Raw genomic sequence first — 19,693 nt, 5'->3', positions numbered from 1 at the left:
AAGCAACATTCAATTGCAACCCGATTCTAGCTGGCTATGCTCGTGTCATGATTGATGAAGTGGTTGACCAATATTCGGGGCTAGAGCTTGACATTCCTGGAGGTGACGAGGAGCACACACGGGGAGAGGCCATACATCGTATCATCCTATGGAGAAAGGATTGCATCATCTTTCCAAGGCCACAGAAACCACCGCGTCATCCGACTCCTCCTCGAAGTCCGCCACCGCGTCAGCAGACTCCCGCTCCTCCAAGTCATCAGCCACCGCCTCAGCAGAGTCCTGCTCCTTCAAGTCCGCCAAAACGTGGGGCCACTCCTCCTCTTCCATGTCCGGCACCGCATCAGGCTACTCCTCCTGCTCCAAGTCCGGCACCGCGTCAGCCCACTCCTCCTCCTCCAAGTCAGCCACGTAAGCCGTCTCCGCCGCCTCAGCAACAGCGGAAGAGAGCCGCCGCAGCTATGGTGCGTAGCGCTACAAGTCGAGGTACATGAGGTACAGGAGGAGGCAAGCGATTTAAATATGGTCCAAGCCTCGCGCCTCTTCCGATGAGGCCTTACGACATGACCGACGAGGAAAACGAAGCCGAAGTGAAGGCCCAATTGCACGCCCATTTTGGACCGAAACCGCCACCGCCGCCAAAGGAGAAAGTGCCTGATTAAGGCATTGACCACTTTATTCGTATGGCTGAAGCACCAGCTCCCAAGCCTGTTGACTCAGACTATGAGCGCCAAATCAGGAAGGCATACCGAGCACAACAAAAGAAGGAGTCGAGCTCGAGATCGAGCCAAGCAGCTGCCAAAAAAGCGGGAAAACCGTTCCCCAGCTGGGAGAACAGGCGGTGCAATCGATCCCCCCGCTCATTGTAGCAACACATGCGAGTACTGGCGCCGATCAACTGGTAATAACCGATGAGCATAGAAGGCGGGCTAAAGAGCTCAGTATCACTGTTTATCAACTCCTAGAGCTCGAGCCCATGGATAATATTAGAGAGGGGGACATAAAATGGAAATATGTCCGCGGCGAACCTTTGGTCAAGCCTAAGGAGGTCAAGAAGCTCTCAACGAGAATGTATGAATTGCATCAATGGTACATTAGAATTGCCAAGACTACCAATCGAGAGTCCCTCATGGTGAATGTCAAGGAAGAGCATTACTTTCATGAGACAGCTCTATCTGTTGAGTATACAGAACTGTTTCAGTTATTCAATCAAGACGCACTCGACAAATCTATTATCAGTTGCTATTGTTTGTAAGTGATTTCTTTCTGTAATTTAAGTCTCAAGCTAGTTGTAGTGCTCGTTGATCATTACCTGTAATTATCCTCACTATATTATTTTCTGTGGTATTATGCAGGATGAAGATCTATGAAATGAAAAAAGCTGGACGCTATGGCATTGGGTTCATTGACCCAAATATCATTAATGAAGAGGCATGAACATATGAATGGTATCGAGACGACGTAGAGAAAAACATGCTAGAGTTCTTGAAGCACCTCAATACCAATCGAGATATACTACTTCCTTACAACTTCCGGTGAGTCACACTGTGTTGTACTACAAATTCTGTTTTTGCTTACTAGCTAGATGTTAATAAGTGTATAGGGTTTAGGGTAGTTGATGAGTGTTATGCACATGCCCGCTTAATTTATACATGCAAACGTATGCACACGCAGTTACCACTGGATCTTGTTAGACATTCAAGTTGAAGAAGGAAAAGTTGAAGTACTGGACTCACTACTTAAAGAATATAGTGAGTACTCAATCGTGAAGGGGATAGTTGACAGGTAATTTCAATCATTATTGAACTATATGTCGGCCTCTTTAGTTCGTCATTTCCTGATATCAACTAATTAATAACTCCTTTATTCATTTTCTTTGCCGGCGGGCAGGGCTTGGCAAAAGTTCATCAAAACGGTTCCAGGCGAATGGAAACAAAAGCTGTATTGGTATCGACCCAGGGTAAGTAATTAAGTTGTACTACCTAGCTACCATCTCTTTAATTCTAGTTTCAATACCATTAATTATCATGCTTGATTAATTATTATTTGATTGAATTCTATTCTCGTAAGGCCATGAAGCAGGCGCCGGGGACTGATTTATGTGCATACTACGTTTGCGAGAACATTCGCATGATGGCGTCCGAAAGGAGCACATCTTCTAGACAGCTATGGGTACGTTTGCCAGAACACTATTCACAAATTTTACATCATTATCGATATCTAATCACACAACGACTAATACATGCATATTGATCTCCTTCTTAAAAGTTTAATGAGGTGCGGGATAAGCTCCTACCAATGGATCGCGTACGAGCAATTCAAGAGGAAATAGCGAGATTTTTGCTCGACCGGGTCATAGATCCCAAAGGAGAATACCATTACCCGCTAGTAATGCCTCCATGTAGGAGAAATTGTGTGTGTGTGTGTGTGTGTTGTGTGTGTGTGTGTGTGTATGATCGGTTCTACTAGAAATTCTATTTATATATATGCATAACGTGTACAATATGTAGTATCGTAAAATACCAGCAAATGAAAAAGAATTAAATGGAAAACACAAGATTAAAGGAAAAAGAAATCATGAACCCAAAACCCCCCCAACCTTTTAGTACCGGTTGGTGTTACCAACCGGTACTAAAGGTCTCCCTGCCCTCGGCGCTGGCTTGTGCCACGTGGTGGCCCTTTAGTGGTGTTCGTGCTGAACCGGTACTAAAGGGGGGGGGCCTTTAGTCCCCACCCTTTAGTGCCGGTTACAGAACCGGCACTAAAGGGCCTTACGAACCGGTGATAATGCCCGTTTCTGCACTAGTGGGAGCTTCTCCCCACTGTCCATAGTTCCTAAAAACACTTATAAGGCATTGTTCTTTTGTTATTCATGTTTTAAGATGTAATTCTCTTATTTGATACTGTCTTTTTATGCTTGTTTGAGGGTCAGCAGGAGATTATTGTTCAGGAAATTAGAAGCGTCGTTCGAGCATTCGTCAAAAAGGTACTTTAGTGTAACTTGTGTAAATTTTGCTCCTCATATGACCTCCAAATTTATGTTGTACGCAACTGCTTAATGGAATTGACTATACTCTAAATATTGTGGGAGAATTCATTTTGAGATTTAACTATCCTACTTTCTTGTAATTTATGATGATCCCATGACTGTAGCATATAGAAAGGGGTTGGTTCATTGCTTGTACTCCGTTTCATGAAGTACCGGTGTTTTATCCAAACTTTAAGGCATTTCTTAATACTCATGTATATCTGATGGAAGATATGCCTTTTTATTTTTTGGTACATAGAATATATGATCTCACTTAAATCCTTCTGGGTGTGAAAAGTAGCTAGACTCTGAAAGCTTGATTCATAAGTAACTGAAGAAGTGGTCATTTCATTACTTTTTCCTCCTTGAAGATTTCCTTATCTCAATAAAAAAGAGGTTTAGTACACTTCAAGAATTACTAGATGACATCCTGATAACCCACAAGTATAGGGGATCGCATTTTCGAGAGTAGAGTATTCAACCCAAATTTATTGATTCGACACAAGGGGAGCCAAAGAATATTCTCAAGTATTAGCAGTTGAGTTGTCAATTCAACCACACCTGGATAACTTAGTATCTGCAACAAAGTATTTAGTAGCAAAGTAGTATGGAAGTAACGGTAACGGTGGCAAAAGTAACAGTAGCAGTTTTGTAGTAATTGTAACGGTGGCAACGAATAAGTAACTAAGCAAAGATCAATATGTGAAAAGCTCGTAGGCATTGGATCAGTGATGGATAATTATGTCGGATGTGATTATTCATGCAACAGTTATAACATAGGGTAACACAGAACTAGCTCCAATTCTTCAATGTAATGTAGGCATGTATTCCGAATATAGTCATACGTGCTTATGGAAAAAAACTTGCATGACATCTTTTGTCCTACCCTCCCGTGGCAGCGGGGTCCTATTGGAAACTAAGGGATATTAAGGCCTCCTTTTTATAGAGTACCGGACCAAAGCATTAACACTTAGCGAATACATGAACTCCTCAAACTACGGTCATCACCGGGAGTGGTCCCGATTATTGTCACTTCGGGGTTGCCGGATCATAACACATAGTAGGTGACTAATGACTTGCAAGATAGGATCAAGAACTCACATATATTCATAAAAACATAATAGGTTTGGATCTGAAATCATGGCACTCAGGCCCTAGTGACAAGCATTAAGCATAGCAAAGTAATATCAACATCCATATTAGAACATAATGGATACTAGGGATCAAACCCTAACAAAACTAACTCGATTACATGATAAATCTCATCCAACCCATCACCGTCCAGCAAGCCTACGATGGAATTACTCACGCACGGCGGTGAGCATCATGAAATTGGTGATAGAGGATGGTTGATGATGACGACGACGACTGATTCCCCCCTCCGGAGCCCCGAACGGACTCCAGATCAGCCCTCCCGAGAGAGGTTAGGGCTTGGCGGTGGCTCCATATCGTAAAACGCGATGAATACTTCTCTCTGATTTTTTTTCTCCCCGAACGTGAATATATGGAGTTGGAGTTGAGGTCGGTGGAGCACCAGGGGGCCCACGAGGCAGGGGGTAGGCGCGCCCCCCATCCTCGTGGACAGGGTGTGGGCCCCCTGGCCTTGATTCTTTCGCCAGTATTTTTTATAAAATCCAAAAATATTCTCCGTGAAGTTTCAGGTCATTCCGAGAACTTTTATTTCTACACAAAAATAACACCATGGCAATTCTGCTGAAAACAGCGTCAGTCCGGGTTAGTTCCATTCAAATCATGCAAGTTAGAGTCCAAAATAAGGGCAAAAGTGTTTGGAAAAGTAGATACGATGGAGACGTATCACATCCTTGCCATAAAGATTTGCTCTGGAGATGTTTGAAGTCACCCCGATGATATACACCAGTAGTATATTAATTAAAGCACGTGACTCATTGTCATGCAAGTGGCTCCAGGAAAACCTAATAAAAATGCTAATTAGGGTCAAGGTGCATGTTTTCATGCAAGTAGACTAAACATGCCGGCAAGTAGACAGAAAAGGACTAGAAGGAACAGTTAAGTTCAACAATAGTTGCATCTACTTGTGCTGCCCAGAACGAGATAAAGCAACCGAAAAATGTCCTATCCAGCATTGCAGTTGTATTACTCATGGTTATGTACAAATTTAGTATTTATGTTATGCATATTTGGCCTAACATGCTCTTTTCTCAACCATATCCCATATAATAGAAAGTTTGATTTAGAATTATGGTGCCATGCACTGTGTAAACAACAACTGTTTTGGTCTTTTTTCAGCCGAACTATACCATTCTGGTTGTTTCTCCAGCCAATCGGGACCTTACATAAGATTTCACGTGAAGTTAACCCAAAAGGCAGGACTTTGTTGCAGCCGGTTTGGTGAACTGCATTTCGGGTAATGTGGTTAATGTCATTATGTCCCCGATCACCAAAGGGTAGCCCGGTGCATGCAGCTCCCGCTTGCGCAGGGTCCGGGGAAGGGTCCGACCACTCTGGGTCTATAGTACACAGCCTTTCCATACATTTTTGTAAGAGGTTGTTTCTAGGACTTGAACCCGTGACCTCATGGTCACAAGGCAGCAGCTTTACCACTGCGTTGAGGCTCCCCTTCATGTTCCCGATGACTAATGTGTTAAAAATCTTATTATCCCGGGTTCTATACTTTTAATATGCCACAAAGATTCAAACTATGTTATCTTCACCTTATTTATTGGACCAATAGCAGACATAAACATAAACTGCCGAGACCTATGCTTTTAGTTTATCTTTGTGGATATCAGCCATATTATGTTGGCAATCACTATTTGGTCAATATGTTTGACTTTTTGTATGAACTTATTGTGGGCTAACTCTATGGAAGAAAGGGGAAACTCACATATAGTAATTTCGTTTAATTTCATGTACCATTCCTGCAATTTTACTCATTTCTGAGCTTGAACTTCACTTTTTCTTGATTCGGGTGAAAGAATCTTTGGTGTGCTCACAAAAAATGATTTCATGGAAAAGCGTACTGATGTTGTTGATGTAACTTTCGACCAGCTAACCAAGTGCTAAACACTTGTGTGTGTTTTTGTGTAGTTATTCTCGAGTTCTACAACTTCGAAACTGATCACAAGTTATCCTGGAAAGGTAACTTATATTGGCTTGTTAATGTAGACACTTTAATGTTGTGCTTATTTAGATTGATATACCGAAGCCCTTATGTATAACTAGGATATTGCCGCCGACCATGCGGTCAACAATGCCCAACGTTAGTCGCTGATGTTTTAATTTGTGAGTTTTGACATTCTTCATGAAGAATGAATCAACCAATTTTTGAAACTATTGAGATGCACTAATTTAGTATCAACAGTCTAGAAGTTGTATTAGCCATAGTTGAACATTTTTTATGTTTATCTTTCTCTTAATCATATCACTTACAGGAAACATGCTTAGATATATCTTGTTCGGAGTATGGAGTATACTGAGGAGCTTGAGTAAAGACTAACCAGTACAGGATCTTTTTTTGGGAAGGAACCATTTCATTATCTCATGGCAACAGAGCTGATTACCAACAACAAAAATAACCTTTTAAATCTTCCCCGCCACATAACTGAAAGTTCTAGTTACATTTTCTAAAATCTGAAGCATGCGACCTTTTCGAATAGGCTCTAAATCCTGATAACAAAATAGGAAGTTGAATTTTTATGCAAATAGATTGTGTCTATAAGATTTTGGCGTTGTTTTGTTTTAGTTTTTTTGTTTATATATTGCCATCCTGAAGGGTTGCTTGTTGGACTTGTCCATCTTTTCTCTAACAAAAGATTGTTTGTACTCTGTATGCTGTCCAACTTATGGTTTCTTCTAAATGGTTACTAAAGTGAAGATGCTTTCTCTTATTGTGCCATAATCAGGCGTTGAATTGGTTCCATTGTTGATTGATTTTCAATATAGATCTGCAAACTAATAGGTGGCACATCTAGGTCCCTCGCCATGTCGTGGACACGGCGACCCTACTGGAGTACGGTGCGGACGAGCGACTAGCTGATGTAGCTGGTGGCTCATGTCACTCACACCTGTTGGTTCTGCTTCGGCAAGGCGCCGTCGCCGCTGCCTATCTCGATCTCGCCCTGCATCTCCTTTAGGCAAGTGTGTGGGCCGCGTAGGAGTGGAGAAAAACAATGTGGAGCTGTTAGTCCATCCATGGTCTTTCTAGAGTTGTACTTATGCGCATCGAGAAAGTAGCTAAGCTGCGGGGAAGCCGAGGAAGCATTCATTGCTGCCATATGTGTGAAAGCCTATCCAAGGCCTCTGCATTGCTCTGCGAGATATTGAAGGAGATCAAACATGCATTTATAAATATATATGATTTGGATCAGAGGTCTTCAGATTGTGGGTGCATAAATCTCTAAACCTGACTGCGTATTAATTAAGCAAAATGATGCCAAACTAGTTTGTGGCATTTCGTTGCCTAGTTTACCTGCTGGTGATTGCATAAAGAAATTTGAAGCCATTTAATTTCCTCGTAGATAACGGTAGTTGTTAAACTATGTGCATAATTAAAATGGGAGCGCACAGGCCCGCCTTAGGTAGCGCCACCAAGTGGCACCCTAGCCTCTAGTGTATCTTCAAGATGAAGTAGTAGCAAGCAGCCATGATCTACTTGCAACTGATGAAACAAATTAACTGTTCGATAGATAAAACCAGGAAGGAATGACGACACTATCTCTCACAAACTTGAGAGCGACACTTTATTGACCTAGACCGATATCCATCTGACGACTGACTCACGACTACAGCTTAAGCTCCGACCAACTAACAAACTAAACTCGATCGACGATCTGCCTCCAACGACTCTTTACAATTATTCAAACCACGATGCATGCATGTCGTGCTCTTTCACTACGCCCCGATGTCCGGCAGGTGGCTGTCGCTGCTCTCGCCGATGCTCATCTTCAGCTTGTGATTATCGGCGTGCTCCTTGGCAGTGTCGGCGCCGTCGGCGGGCATTGCGCTCCACACGGACACCGTGAACAGGGGGTGCTCGTGCCACGCGAGCGAGAGGCAACCGCCGATCTCCTGGACGCGGAATCCGGTGCAGGAGAACACGCGGGCAAGCTTAGCGGCTTGATAGGCCGCGCTCGGACCCAGTGGCACGTGGGTGAAACCCGTGCGCCAGAGGCGAGCGCACCAGTACGCCAGCGGCTCGTGGCGCTCGGTGCGGGCGCTGCCCTCGTAGCATACGATGTTGAAGATCTCCCTCTGCACGTACGCGTCGGCGCCGGCTCCGTTGCCGATGGCGCCGCCACGGCTCACAGACATGGCCTCCATGGAGTCGAGCACGGAGCCGTAGTAGAACATGGCATTGTCGAAGCGTGTCACCAGCCCCGGCTTGTTGTGGTCCGCCTCCTGCTCCACCACCGTGAACACCCTGGGCTGCATGGACGCGATCCAGCCGAGCACGACGTCGATGGGAGTGGGGAGAGAGGTGGATGCGGCGTCCGGGTTCACCAGGAGGCGGTGGAGCTGGCAGATGGAGTTCACGGCCACCGCCTCTCCAGGGAGGACCTGGAACATCCACGGCTGGAGCTGGTCCAGGCTGTCGTCGGTGACCCTTTGAAATGAGAAGGGGACGTTCATGGCGCGTGCGAACTCGGCGAGGCGGAGGCCAACTTCGTCTGCGGCGGGCGCAGATCCGACGCCGGTGATGCGGACGGACGGCGGGCCGCCAGGGCGGATGGAGAGGGCCTGGATGAGGGCAGGCCACTGCATGCCCTGCTTGATGGCGAGATCCACGACATGCACGCGGTCACAGCCCTCAAACGCCTCGAGGATGGCCTGGTTGGCCGTGAAGTGCGCGAACTTGAGGTACGGCCCCGCGTCATAGAACTGACGGTAGAGCTCGCGAGCGCGCTCCGGCGAGGCGTCCAGCGCGAAGGAGGAGTGCGGTGATGCCGGGAAGATGCGTTGGGCAAGCGCGGCAGTGAAGTGGCTGGCGACGCGGCCGATCCCGGTGGTCGTCGAGATAGACGTCGCGAGCATCGTGCGCGCCTCGGCGAGCTTACCGGCCGCGGCCGCATAGTCGCCCGCCTCGATGGTTTCAGCGCACTTGCGAAGGATGTGGATGAGATAGAGCGCGATGTTCTCCGCTTCCTGGCGCCTCCTCGCCGCCGCCTCCGCAACGGGCGGCGGGACCGTGGGTGGGACTGCGGGCGCGTACATGGCCGGGTCGAGGCAGTACGCCGTGTCAGCGCCGACCGTCGCGGCGGCGGTGCCCTGGACGGACTGGAGAGGCAGCGTAGCACCCGCGCCGGACGGGGAGGCGGTGGGGGCGGGCTCCTTGCCCTGCCAGCCGAAGGAGAAATGGCCCATGTGTTCCTCACGGGCGAGCTGCGTGAAGGCTGCGAGTGCTGGCGGTGTGTGAGCGTCCAGTCCACGCTTTGGGGCGTATTTGTAGGTGTGGAGAGCGCCAATTGGGTGCACACGTGGAGGTGGGGACAGCGTCGTAGCGAAGCGTTTTGGCGTCCGGGAAACCGTGGATGCGCGGGCAGGGTTGGGGGAAGCAAATTGGATGGCTCACAATAGATCGGGGGCATAGAGCCGGGCCGGGCCGGGCTCGGGTCCGTGCCAGGCTTACAGAAACCCCAATATGATTATGGCCTGCTTGGACCCAAGAAACCATTCCGTTTCAACAAAAAATGAATTGAAAAACATGCCAGTTTATTTGTTTTTAGAATACATATGTGCATTCTTGAACCTATTTCTAAAAACACACACAGATGAACATTATTTCATTTTTTTCCACACACTTGGCCCGGGCCATGGGCTGAAAACTAGGGCCCGAGCCCGAGCCCGGCATGGCATGAGTGACGTAAGTGCTTACGTTTTAGGTCTTCAGGATTGATTTCAATTAATTCATGAAATTAATCCCCGCATTAACCGTTGATTCCAGCAGCAAAAATAGTTATTGTCGATTTGGAATTATTTATTAAATTACTAAAAATAATTGATCGCGAAGAACAATTCCTAAATTATGTCTAAATTTAATAATTTAGTAAAATTTGTATCGCAACGCTCGATTTCAGAAATATTTTATTAATTTACTAAATTAAACCCTACTGCGCTGTCAATTTTGGAATTAATTAATTTTAATAAATAATTGAAATTAATCACTATCACAACGGTCGACTTCCAAATTCAGAATATTAAGTTCATTTTTAATTCTAAAAATTGAAAAATTATTTTCTACCACAAAGATTTATCTGGAATTATGAATAATAATATTTTATTTATTTTGTTAAATTTGTAAAATTATTGTGTTTTCACGGTGCCACTTGTAGGTGGTAATCTCAGCCCACTTGATTTTACCACCAAGTAAAGGCAAATATAGTAAAGAGGCAACTTTTAGGTGTTTGTATTGATGGAAAAATAGACACGGGCCCCATAGGTTCACTAGAGGTATCTCTCTCTCGAAAGAAGGCAAATGGAACGGTAACAAATTACAATTGGGCAATTGACAAGAGTAGAAACGATTATAACTATGATCATTCATGGCATAATCTCATATAGGTATTACGTCCATGACAAGTAGACCGTTAATCCAACCGCATCTACTACTATTACTCTACCCTAAGACCGCTATCCAGCATGCATCGGAAAGTGTTAAGTTCACAAGAAACAGAGTAACACAGTAAGCAAGACGACATAATGTAGACAGGAAGAAATGTAGCAATAAGACCAAACCATGTTGTTTTATCCTTAGTGGCAACAATACAAATGCGTGTCTTGTCCCTACTCTGTCACTGGGATATAGAGCACTACAAGATTGAACCCACTACTATGCACCACTCCATCTGAAGATCTACCAATCAATCTTGTCTAGAGAAGATAAATATATCAGAAAGCGTACATAGCTACTTAATTATGCAACAAAGAAACTACAAAAGATTCAGTATGAATCAACGGACAATCTGACCATAAACTCACAATTCATCATGTCCCAACAAACACACCGCAAAATTACATCCGATTGATCCTAATCACACGAGGAAGAAGGAGAACATGGTATTGAAGATCAAGAGAGAGAGAGAGAGAGAGAGAGATAGATAGAGAGAGAGCCATCTAGCTACTACTTGATACGTCTCCAACGCATCTATAATTTTTAATTGTTCCATGCTGTTATATTATCAAACTTGGATGTTTTATAATCATTTTATATTATTTTTTGGTACTAACCTATTGACATAGTGCCAAGTGACAGTTGCTGTTTTCTGCATGTTCTTAACATCGCAGGAAATCAATATCAGACGGAGTCCAAACGCAACGAAACTCCACGGAGATTTTTTCTGGACCAGAGGAACATAATGGGCCCTGGCTGCGCCTGGGGGTGCCTCGAGGAGGACACAACCCACCAGGGCGCGCCAGGAGGCCCAGGCGCGCCCTGGTGGGTTGTGCCCACCTCGGGTGCCCGCCGGACCGCCTCTTTGATCTATAAATACCCCAATATTCCCAAAACCCTAGGGGAGTCGACGAAATATTCATCCAGCCGCCGCTGAGTCCAGAACCACCAGATCCAATCTAGATACCATCTCGGATGGGGTTCACCACTTCCATTGGTGCCTCTCCGATGATGCGTGAGTAGTTCTTTGTAGACCTTCGGGTCCGTAGTTAGTAGCTAGACGGCTTCCTCTCTCTCGCTGAATTCTCAATACAATGGTCTCTTGTAGATCCATATGATGTAACTCTTTTGCGGTGTGTTTGTTGGGATCGATGAACTTTGAGTTTATGATTAGATCTATCTTTTTATATCCATGAAAGTTATTTGAGTTTCTTTGATCTCTTATATGCATAATTGCTTATAGCCTTGTATTTCTTTTCCGATATTTGGGTTTTGTTTGGCCAACTTGATCTATTTATCTTGCAATGGGAAGAGGTGCTCTGTAGTGGATTCGATCTTACGGTGCTTGATCCCAGTGATAGAAGGCGAACCGACACGTATGTATCGTTGCTACTAAGGATAAAATGATGGTGTTTATCTCTATATAGATAGATATTGTCTACATCATGGCATCGTTCTTATTGCATTACTCCGTTTTTCCATGAACTTAATACACTAGATGCATGCTGGATAGCGGTCGATGTGTGGAGTAATAATAGTAGATGCAGGCAGGAGTCGGTCTACTAATCTTGGACGTGATGCCTATATAATGATCATTGCCTGGATATCTTCATGATTATTTGAAGTTCTATCAATTGCCCAACAGTAATTTGTTCACCCACCATTTGCTATTTTTCTCGAGAGAAGTCACTAGTGAAACCTACGGCCCCCGAGTCTCTTTCTCATATATTTGCCTTTGCGATCTACTTTTTCTTTGCATTTATTTTCAAATCTATTAAACCAAAAATACAAAAAACCTTGCTTTGTTTTATTTCTGTTTATTTTATTTGGCATTCGATCTATCAATCTACTACAATTTTATCTCACGTCCGTTTGCCTATCTTGAGGCGCTGTACCCCGGAAGGGATTGACAACCCCTTTAACACGTCGAGTTGCGAGGATTTGTTATCTTTGTGCAGGGGATGTTTACGTTGTGTTGTTTGGTTCTCCTACTGGTTCGATAACCTTGGTTTCATATCTGAGGGAAATACCTACCACCGATGTGCTGCATCATCCCTTCCTCTTTGGGAAAATACCGACATAGCTTCAAGCGACATCACTACTATGGACCCGTAGGTCTTAAAGGAACTACTCACACATGGTCATGGAGGCAGCAAGGTTGATGAAGAGCCTCCCAGCAATGGCTTCCCACTTATAGGATCGAAAGTATGTCTAGAGGGTGGGGTCTGATTAGACTACTTGACCAAATAAAAACTTATCCTTTTCCCAATTTTAGTTGTAGGCAAGTTTTATTAATACTATGAAGTCAAATACACCCTACACATGCAAGTCTAAGAATTGAGCAGCGGAAAGTGAAGACTTTGCATATGAAAGTAAAGGAGGGATTAGAGAAATCAAATGCAATGAAGACACGATGATTTTTGACGTGGTTCTGATAGGTGGTGCCATCGTACGTCCACGTTGATGGAGACTTCAACCCACGGAGGCTAACGGTTGCACGAGTCCACAGAGGGCTCCACCCACGAAGGGTCCACGAAGAAGCAACCTTGTCTATTCCATCATGGCTTACGTCCATGAAGGACTAGCCTCACTCAGGTAGATCTTCACGAAGTAGGCGATCTCCTTGGCCTTACAAACTCCTTGGTTCAACTCCACAATCTCTTGGATGCTCCCACTAGTGAAACCAATCTAGGAGACACCACTCTCCAAATGGTAATAGATGGTGTTTTTGATGATGAACTCCTTGCTCTTGTGCTTCAAATGATAGTCTCCCCAACACTCAATCACTCTCTGACAGATTCTGCTTTGGTGGAAGAGGGGATTGAATGGAAAACAACTTGGAAAAGGCTAGAAATCAAGGTTCAAATGGTAAGATTGGAATCTCTTGATCTCAACACATGAGTAGGTGGTTTTCTCTCAGAAAATGAGTAGTGGAAGTGGTGGTTCATTTTGATGGCTCTCTTAGAGAGTAGGTGGGGTGGAGGGGTATATATAGCCTACACTCAAAGATCCAACCGTTACAGTCTTTGACCCAACTCGGTGACACCGAACCAAATTCTCAGTGATACTGACTAGTGCAAAAGATTTGAATGTTGGAGGTTTCGGTGAGACCGAATAAAACATCTCGGTGAGACTGATGTGTAATGGCTAGGGCAAGACCCCATTTCGGAAATTTTGATCGATTCATCTCGGTGATTCCAAAATGAAGTGACTTCATTATAGAAACTTGGTCAGGCCATCTCGGTGAGACTGAGATCCACATCGGCTATACCGAAAAGTTAGGGTTTGGCATGTGGCAATGTATGGGTTCATCTCGGTGGGTCCAGATGGGAAGATTTCGGTGGGACTGAGTGTAAATTTAGGGTTTTGGACATATGTGATGTGGAGAGGTGTTTGGGGATTTTGCAGCAATACCACTAAGCACTTGACCAATTGAGTCTTTATCAAAACTTCATCCCTTTTAATAGTATTGGATTTCCTATGGACTCAATGTGATCTTGGATCACTTAACCAAAAATGTAGAGTCTTGGAGCTTTGCCAATTCTTGTCCTTAGAATTTTTAGGGGTCCACAGTCACTAGTCCTTGCCATGCCAATCCTTGATCTTCTCTGAAAAATATTATCAATGAGCATTAGATCAATGACTTATATGTTGTTATTAATTACCAAAACCACTTGGGTATTAGTTGCACTTTCAGTCTCCCCCTTTTGGTATTTGATGACAACATATAGATCAAAGCTTCGACAACTGATATAAGCAAAGGAATACATCGTCGCTTTGAGAAGTATGTGATAAGTAAGAGCTCCCCCTAAATTTGTGCATTATTAGAAATTTGTGTTTGAATGCAAATGCACAATCGATTAGGATCATGGGTTAATCTTCCATGTCACATACATCGTCCAGCACCGACGCCGACTGGGACAAGGCAATGGAGGTGATAGGTTTCCCCTCTGCGCATTCATGCCTCTATGTACTCCGTTTCATGAAGTACTGGTGTTTTATCCAAACTTTAAGGCATTTGTTAATCCTCATGTATATCTGATGGAAGATTGGCGTTTTTCATTTTTAGTACATAGAATATATGATCTCACTTAAATCCTTCCAGATGTGAAAAATAGCTAGACTCTGAAAGCTTGATGCAAAAGTAACTGAAGAGGTGGTCATTTCATTTCTTTCTTCTCCTTGCAGATTTCCTTATTTCCATAAAAAAGAGGTTTAGTACACTTCAAGAATTACTAGATGACATCCCTACCATAAAGATTTGCTCTGAAGACGTTTGAAGTGAAGGAAATATGCCCTAGAGGCAATAATAAAGTTATTATTTATTTCCTTATATCATGATAAATGTTTATTATTCATGCTAGAATTGTATTAACCGGAAACATGATACATGTGTGATTACATAGACAAACAGAGTGTCACTAGTATGCCTCTACTTGACTAGCTCGTTGATCAAAGATGGTTATGTTTCCTAGCCATAGACAAAGAGTTGTCATTTGATTAACGGGATCACATCATTTGGAGAATGATGTGATTGACTTGACCCATTCTGTTAGCTTAGCACTCGATCGTTTAGTATTCTGCTATTGCTTTCTTCGTGACTTATACATGTTCCTATTACTATGAGATTATGCAACTCCCGTTTACCGGAGGAACACTTTGTGTGCTACCAAACGTCCCAACGTAACTGGGTGATTATAAAGGTGCTCTACAGGTGTCTCCGAAGGTACTTGTTGGGTTGGCATATTTCGAGATTAGGATTTGTCACTCCGATTGTCGGAGAGCTATCTCTGGGCCCACTCGGTAATGCACATCACTATAAGCCTTGCAAGCATTGTAACTAATGAGTTAGTTGCGGGATGATGTATTACGGAACGAGTAAAGAGACTTGCCGGTAACGAGATTGAACTAGGTATTGAGATACCGACGATCGAATCTCGGGCAAGTAACATACCGATGACAAAGGGAACAACGTATGTTGTTATGCGGTCTGACCGATAAAGATCTTCGTAGAATATGTAGGAGCCAATATGGGCATCCAGGTTCCGCTATTGGTTATTGACCAGAGAGGTGTCTCGGTCATTGATGTCTACTACACAACCTTCTTCTTGTAGACGTTGTTGCGCCTCCAAGTGCAGAGGTTTGTAGGACAGTAGCAAATTTCCCTCAAGTGGATGACCTAAGGTTTATCAATCCGTGGGAGGCGTAGGATGAAGATGGTCTCTCTCAAACAACCCTGCAACCAAATAACAAAGAGTCTCTTGTGTCCCCAACACACCCAATACAATGGTAAAATGTATAGGTGCACTAGTTCGGCGAAGAGATGGTGATACAAGTGCAATATGGATGGTAGATAAAGGTTTTTGTAATCTGAAAATATAAAAACGGCAAGGTAACTAATGATAAAAGTGTGCGTAAAAGGTATTGCAATGCTAGGAAACAAGGCCTAGGGTTCATACTTTCACTAGTGCAAGTTCTCTCAATAATAATAACATAATTGGATCATATAAATATCCCTCAACATGCAACAAAGAGTCACTCCAAGGTCACTAATAGCGGAGAACAAACGAAGAGATTATGGTAGGGTACGAAACCACCTCGAAGTTATTCTTTCCGATCAATCCATTGGGCTATTCCTATAAGTGTCACAAACAGCTCTAGAGTTCTTAGTCAAATAACACCTTAAGACACACATCAACCAAAACCCTAATGTCACTTAGATACTCCAATGTCACCTCAAGTATCCGTGGGTATGATTATACGATATGCATCACACAATCTCAGATTCATATTCAACCAACACATAGAACCTCAAAGAGTGCCCCAAAGTTTCTACCGGAGAGTCAAGACGAAAACGTGTGCCAACCCCTATGCATAGGTTCATGGGCGGAACCCGCAAGTTGATCACCAAAACATACATCAAGTGGATCAATAGAATAACCCATTGTCACCACGGTTATCCCAGGTAAGACATACATCAAGTGTTCTCAAATCATTAAAGACTCAATCCGATAAGATAACTTCAAAGGGAAAACTCAATCCATTACAAGAGAGTAGAGGGGGAGAAACATCATAAGATCCAACTATAATAGCAAAGCTCGCGATACATCAAGATCGAATCACCTCAAGAACACGAGAGAGAGAGAGAGATCAAACACATAGCTACTGGTACATACCCTCAGCCCCGAGGGTGAACTACTCCCTCCTCGTCATGGAGAGCGCAGGGATGATGAAGATGGCCACCGGTGAGGGATCCCCCCTCCGGCAGGGTGCCGGAACAGGGTCCCGATTGGTTTTTGGTGGCTACAGAGGCTTTTGGCGGCGGAACTCCCGATCTATTCTGTTCCCCGAAGGTTTTAGGGTATATTGGTATATATAGGAGGAAGAAATACGTCAGGGGAGCCACGAGGGGCCCACGAGGGTGGAGGGTGCGCCCAGGGGGGTGGGCGCGCCCCCTGCCTCGTGCCTTCCTCGTTGATCCCCTGACGTGCACTCCAAGTCTCCTGGATTGCTTTCTTTCCAAAAATAACTTTCCCGAAGGTTTCATTCCGTTTGGACTCCGTTTGATATTCCTTTTCTTCGAAACACTGAAACAAGGGAAAAAAACAGAAACTGGCACTGGGCTCTGGGTCAATAGGTTAGTCCCAAAAGTAATATAAAAGTGCATAGTAAAGCCCATTAAACATCCAAGATGGATAATATAATAGCATGAATACTTCATAAATTATAGATACGTTGGAGACGTATCAGCATCCCCAAGCTTAATTCCTGCTCGTCCTCGAGTAGGTAAATGATAAAAGAAAGAATTTATGAAGTGTGAATGCTAGCAGGTGCATAAGTTTAATCAATGATATTTTCAATCACCTTTTCTAGCATCATTATATGTCATAACAGTAGCTAAACTCATAGAACTTTGCATGATCAAGTAACAAACTATTCACATGTTAAAGTATAGATCATAAACTTTCTTGAAAACTAACAAACTATGTTCTCAGTCATCAAACAATTGCAATTCATCTTATTTTCAGGAAGAGTCTATGTCAGAGCTTTGATTCAGCAAACTTCACATACTCAACTATCATTTAGTCTTCCATGATTGCTACCACTCAAAGCATATTTTTTAAACAATTAGTATTCATCGAACACAGAGAAAGATAGGGGCTTAATGTTTCGCCTCCCAACCTTTTACCTCAAGGGTAATGTCAACAATAATAATTCATGCTCAAATATATTTGAATGGCCATATATGCTTAGATCTTTCCATCACATGATGCTTGCCAACTAAAGAGTAGGTTGGAATGAAAAGGAATACTACTGACTCTTGCATAAAAGTAAAAGATAGGCCCTTCGCAGAGGGAAGCAGGGATTTGCAGAGGTGCCAGAGCTCGAAGCAAAAACGGAGATGAAAATAATTTTGAGAGGTATGCTTTCATTGTCAACATAACGACCAAGAGTTCCCAATATCTTCCATACTACATACATTATAGGCGGTTCCCAAACAGAAAGGTAAAGATTTTTACTCCCCCTCCACCAACAATCATCAATCCATGGCTTGCCCGAAACAACGGGTGCCTCCAACTAACATCAATCCTGGGGGAGTTTTGTTTGCAATTATTTTTATTTGATTTCGATCTTTTGATCATGGGACTGGGCATCCCAGTTACCAGCCATTTTCTCGTGAATGATGAGCGGAGTCCACTCATCGTGAGAATAACCCACCTAGCATGGAAGATACTGCTAGCCCCTAGTCGCTACATGAGCGATTCGGGCATACAAACAGATTATTATTTGAAGGTTTAGAGTTTGGCACATGCAAATTTACTTGGAACGGCAGGTAAATACCGCATATAGGTAGATATGGTGGACACTCATGGAAGAAACTTGGTTCAAGGAGTTTGGATGCACAAGCAGTATTCCCGCTTAGTACAGATATTTTGGCTAGCAAAGGATTCTAAATAGCAAGCACCACATGTTAGAGGATCCATAACAATATAACTTCTATACAAATATACCCAAGCATAACTCATTATGTTGTCTTCCTTGTCCAACTTCAACTAATTTGCTCAGGTTTGAAAATAATTAATGGGGCTCACAATCATAGAAGATGTCCAAGATAGTATATTTATATGTGAAATCTCTCTTCCTTCAATATTCTTTCATGAATTGTTCAAGTGACCAATACAATGTTTGCTAACCTTCAATAAATTTACCACCTCTACTTCTTATATGTGAAGGCATTACTCCCCATGGGAAAGGCATATGAAACATATATAATTTCAGATTTATGACATTCAAATCATTCAACCATTTACTCATAGGATATAAGTGAAGCACACGAGTAAATGACAAACTACTCCAAAAAGATATAAGTGAAGATCAATGAGTAGTTAAATAATTATGTAGCTATGTGAAGACTCTCTCTCATTTAAGAATTTCAGATCTTGGTATTTTATTCAAACAGCAAGCAAACTAAAGAAAATAAAATGACGCTCCAAGCAAAACACATATCATGTGGTGAATAAAAATATAGCTCCAAGTAAAGTTACCGATGAACGAAGACGAAAGAGGGGATGCCATCCGGGGCATCCCCAAGCTTAGGCTCTTGGTTGTCCTTGAATATTACCTTGGGGTGCCTTGGGCATCCCCAAGCTTAGGCTCTTGCCACTCTTTATTCCATACTCCATCGAATCCTTACCCAAAACTTGAAAACTTCACAACACAAAACTTAACAGAAAACTCGTAAGCTCCGTTAGTATAAGAAAATAAATCACCACTTAGGTGCTGTTGTGAACTCATTCTAAATTCATATTGGTGTAATATCTACTGTATTCCAACTTATCTATGGTTCATACCCTCCGATACTACTCACAGATTCATCAAAATAAGCAAACAACACAATGAAAACAGAATCAGTCAAAAACAGAACAGTCTGTAGTAATCTGTATCAAAAGTAAACTTCTGGAACTCATAAAAATCTGCCAAAATAGGAAGACATATATAATTGGATTATTGATCTACTGCAATTGGAATCAGTATTTTATCGCTTTCTGGTGATTTTTAACAATTGTTTTCGTGAGCAG

The 19,693-nt window shown here is 43.2% G+C and overlaps 1 protein-coding gene across 1 annotated transcript; it reads right to left on the bottom strand.

Annotated features, from left to right (window-relative positions):
* Window positions 1-7,750: 7,750 nt before the first annotated feature.
* On the bottom strand, window positions 7,751-9,390 carry LOC123100563 (DELLA protein SLR1-like). Its single transcript, XM_044522474.1, has one exon. It carries the CDS (start codon window positions 9,365-9,367, stop codon window positions 7,898-7,900), a length of 1,470 nt encoding a protein of 489 aa, XP_044378409.1. The 5' UTR covers window positions 9,368-9,390; the 3' UTR covers window positions 7,751-7,897.
* Window positions 9,391-19,693: the final 10,303 nt, after the last annotated feature.

This window comes from Triticum aestivum, chromosome 4D (assembly GCF_018294505.1).
Source record: "Triticum aestivum cultivar Chinese Spring chromosome 4D, IWGSC CS RefSeq v2.1, whole genome shotgun sequence".
Taxonomy (NCBI): Eukaryota; Viridiplantae; Streptophyta; class Magnoliopsida; order Poales; family Poaceae; genus Triticum; species Triticum aestivum.
Note: the sequence above shows the minus strand (reverse complement) of the source record. Positions and strands in the feature narration are given on the sequence as shown.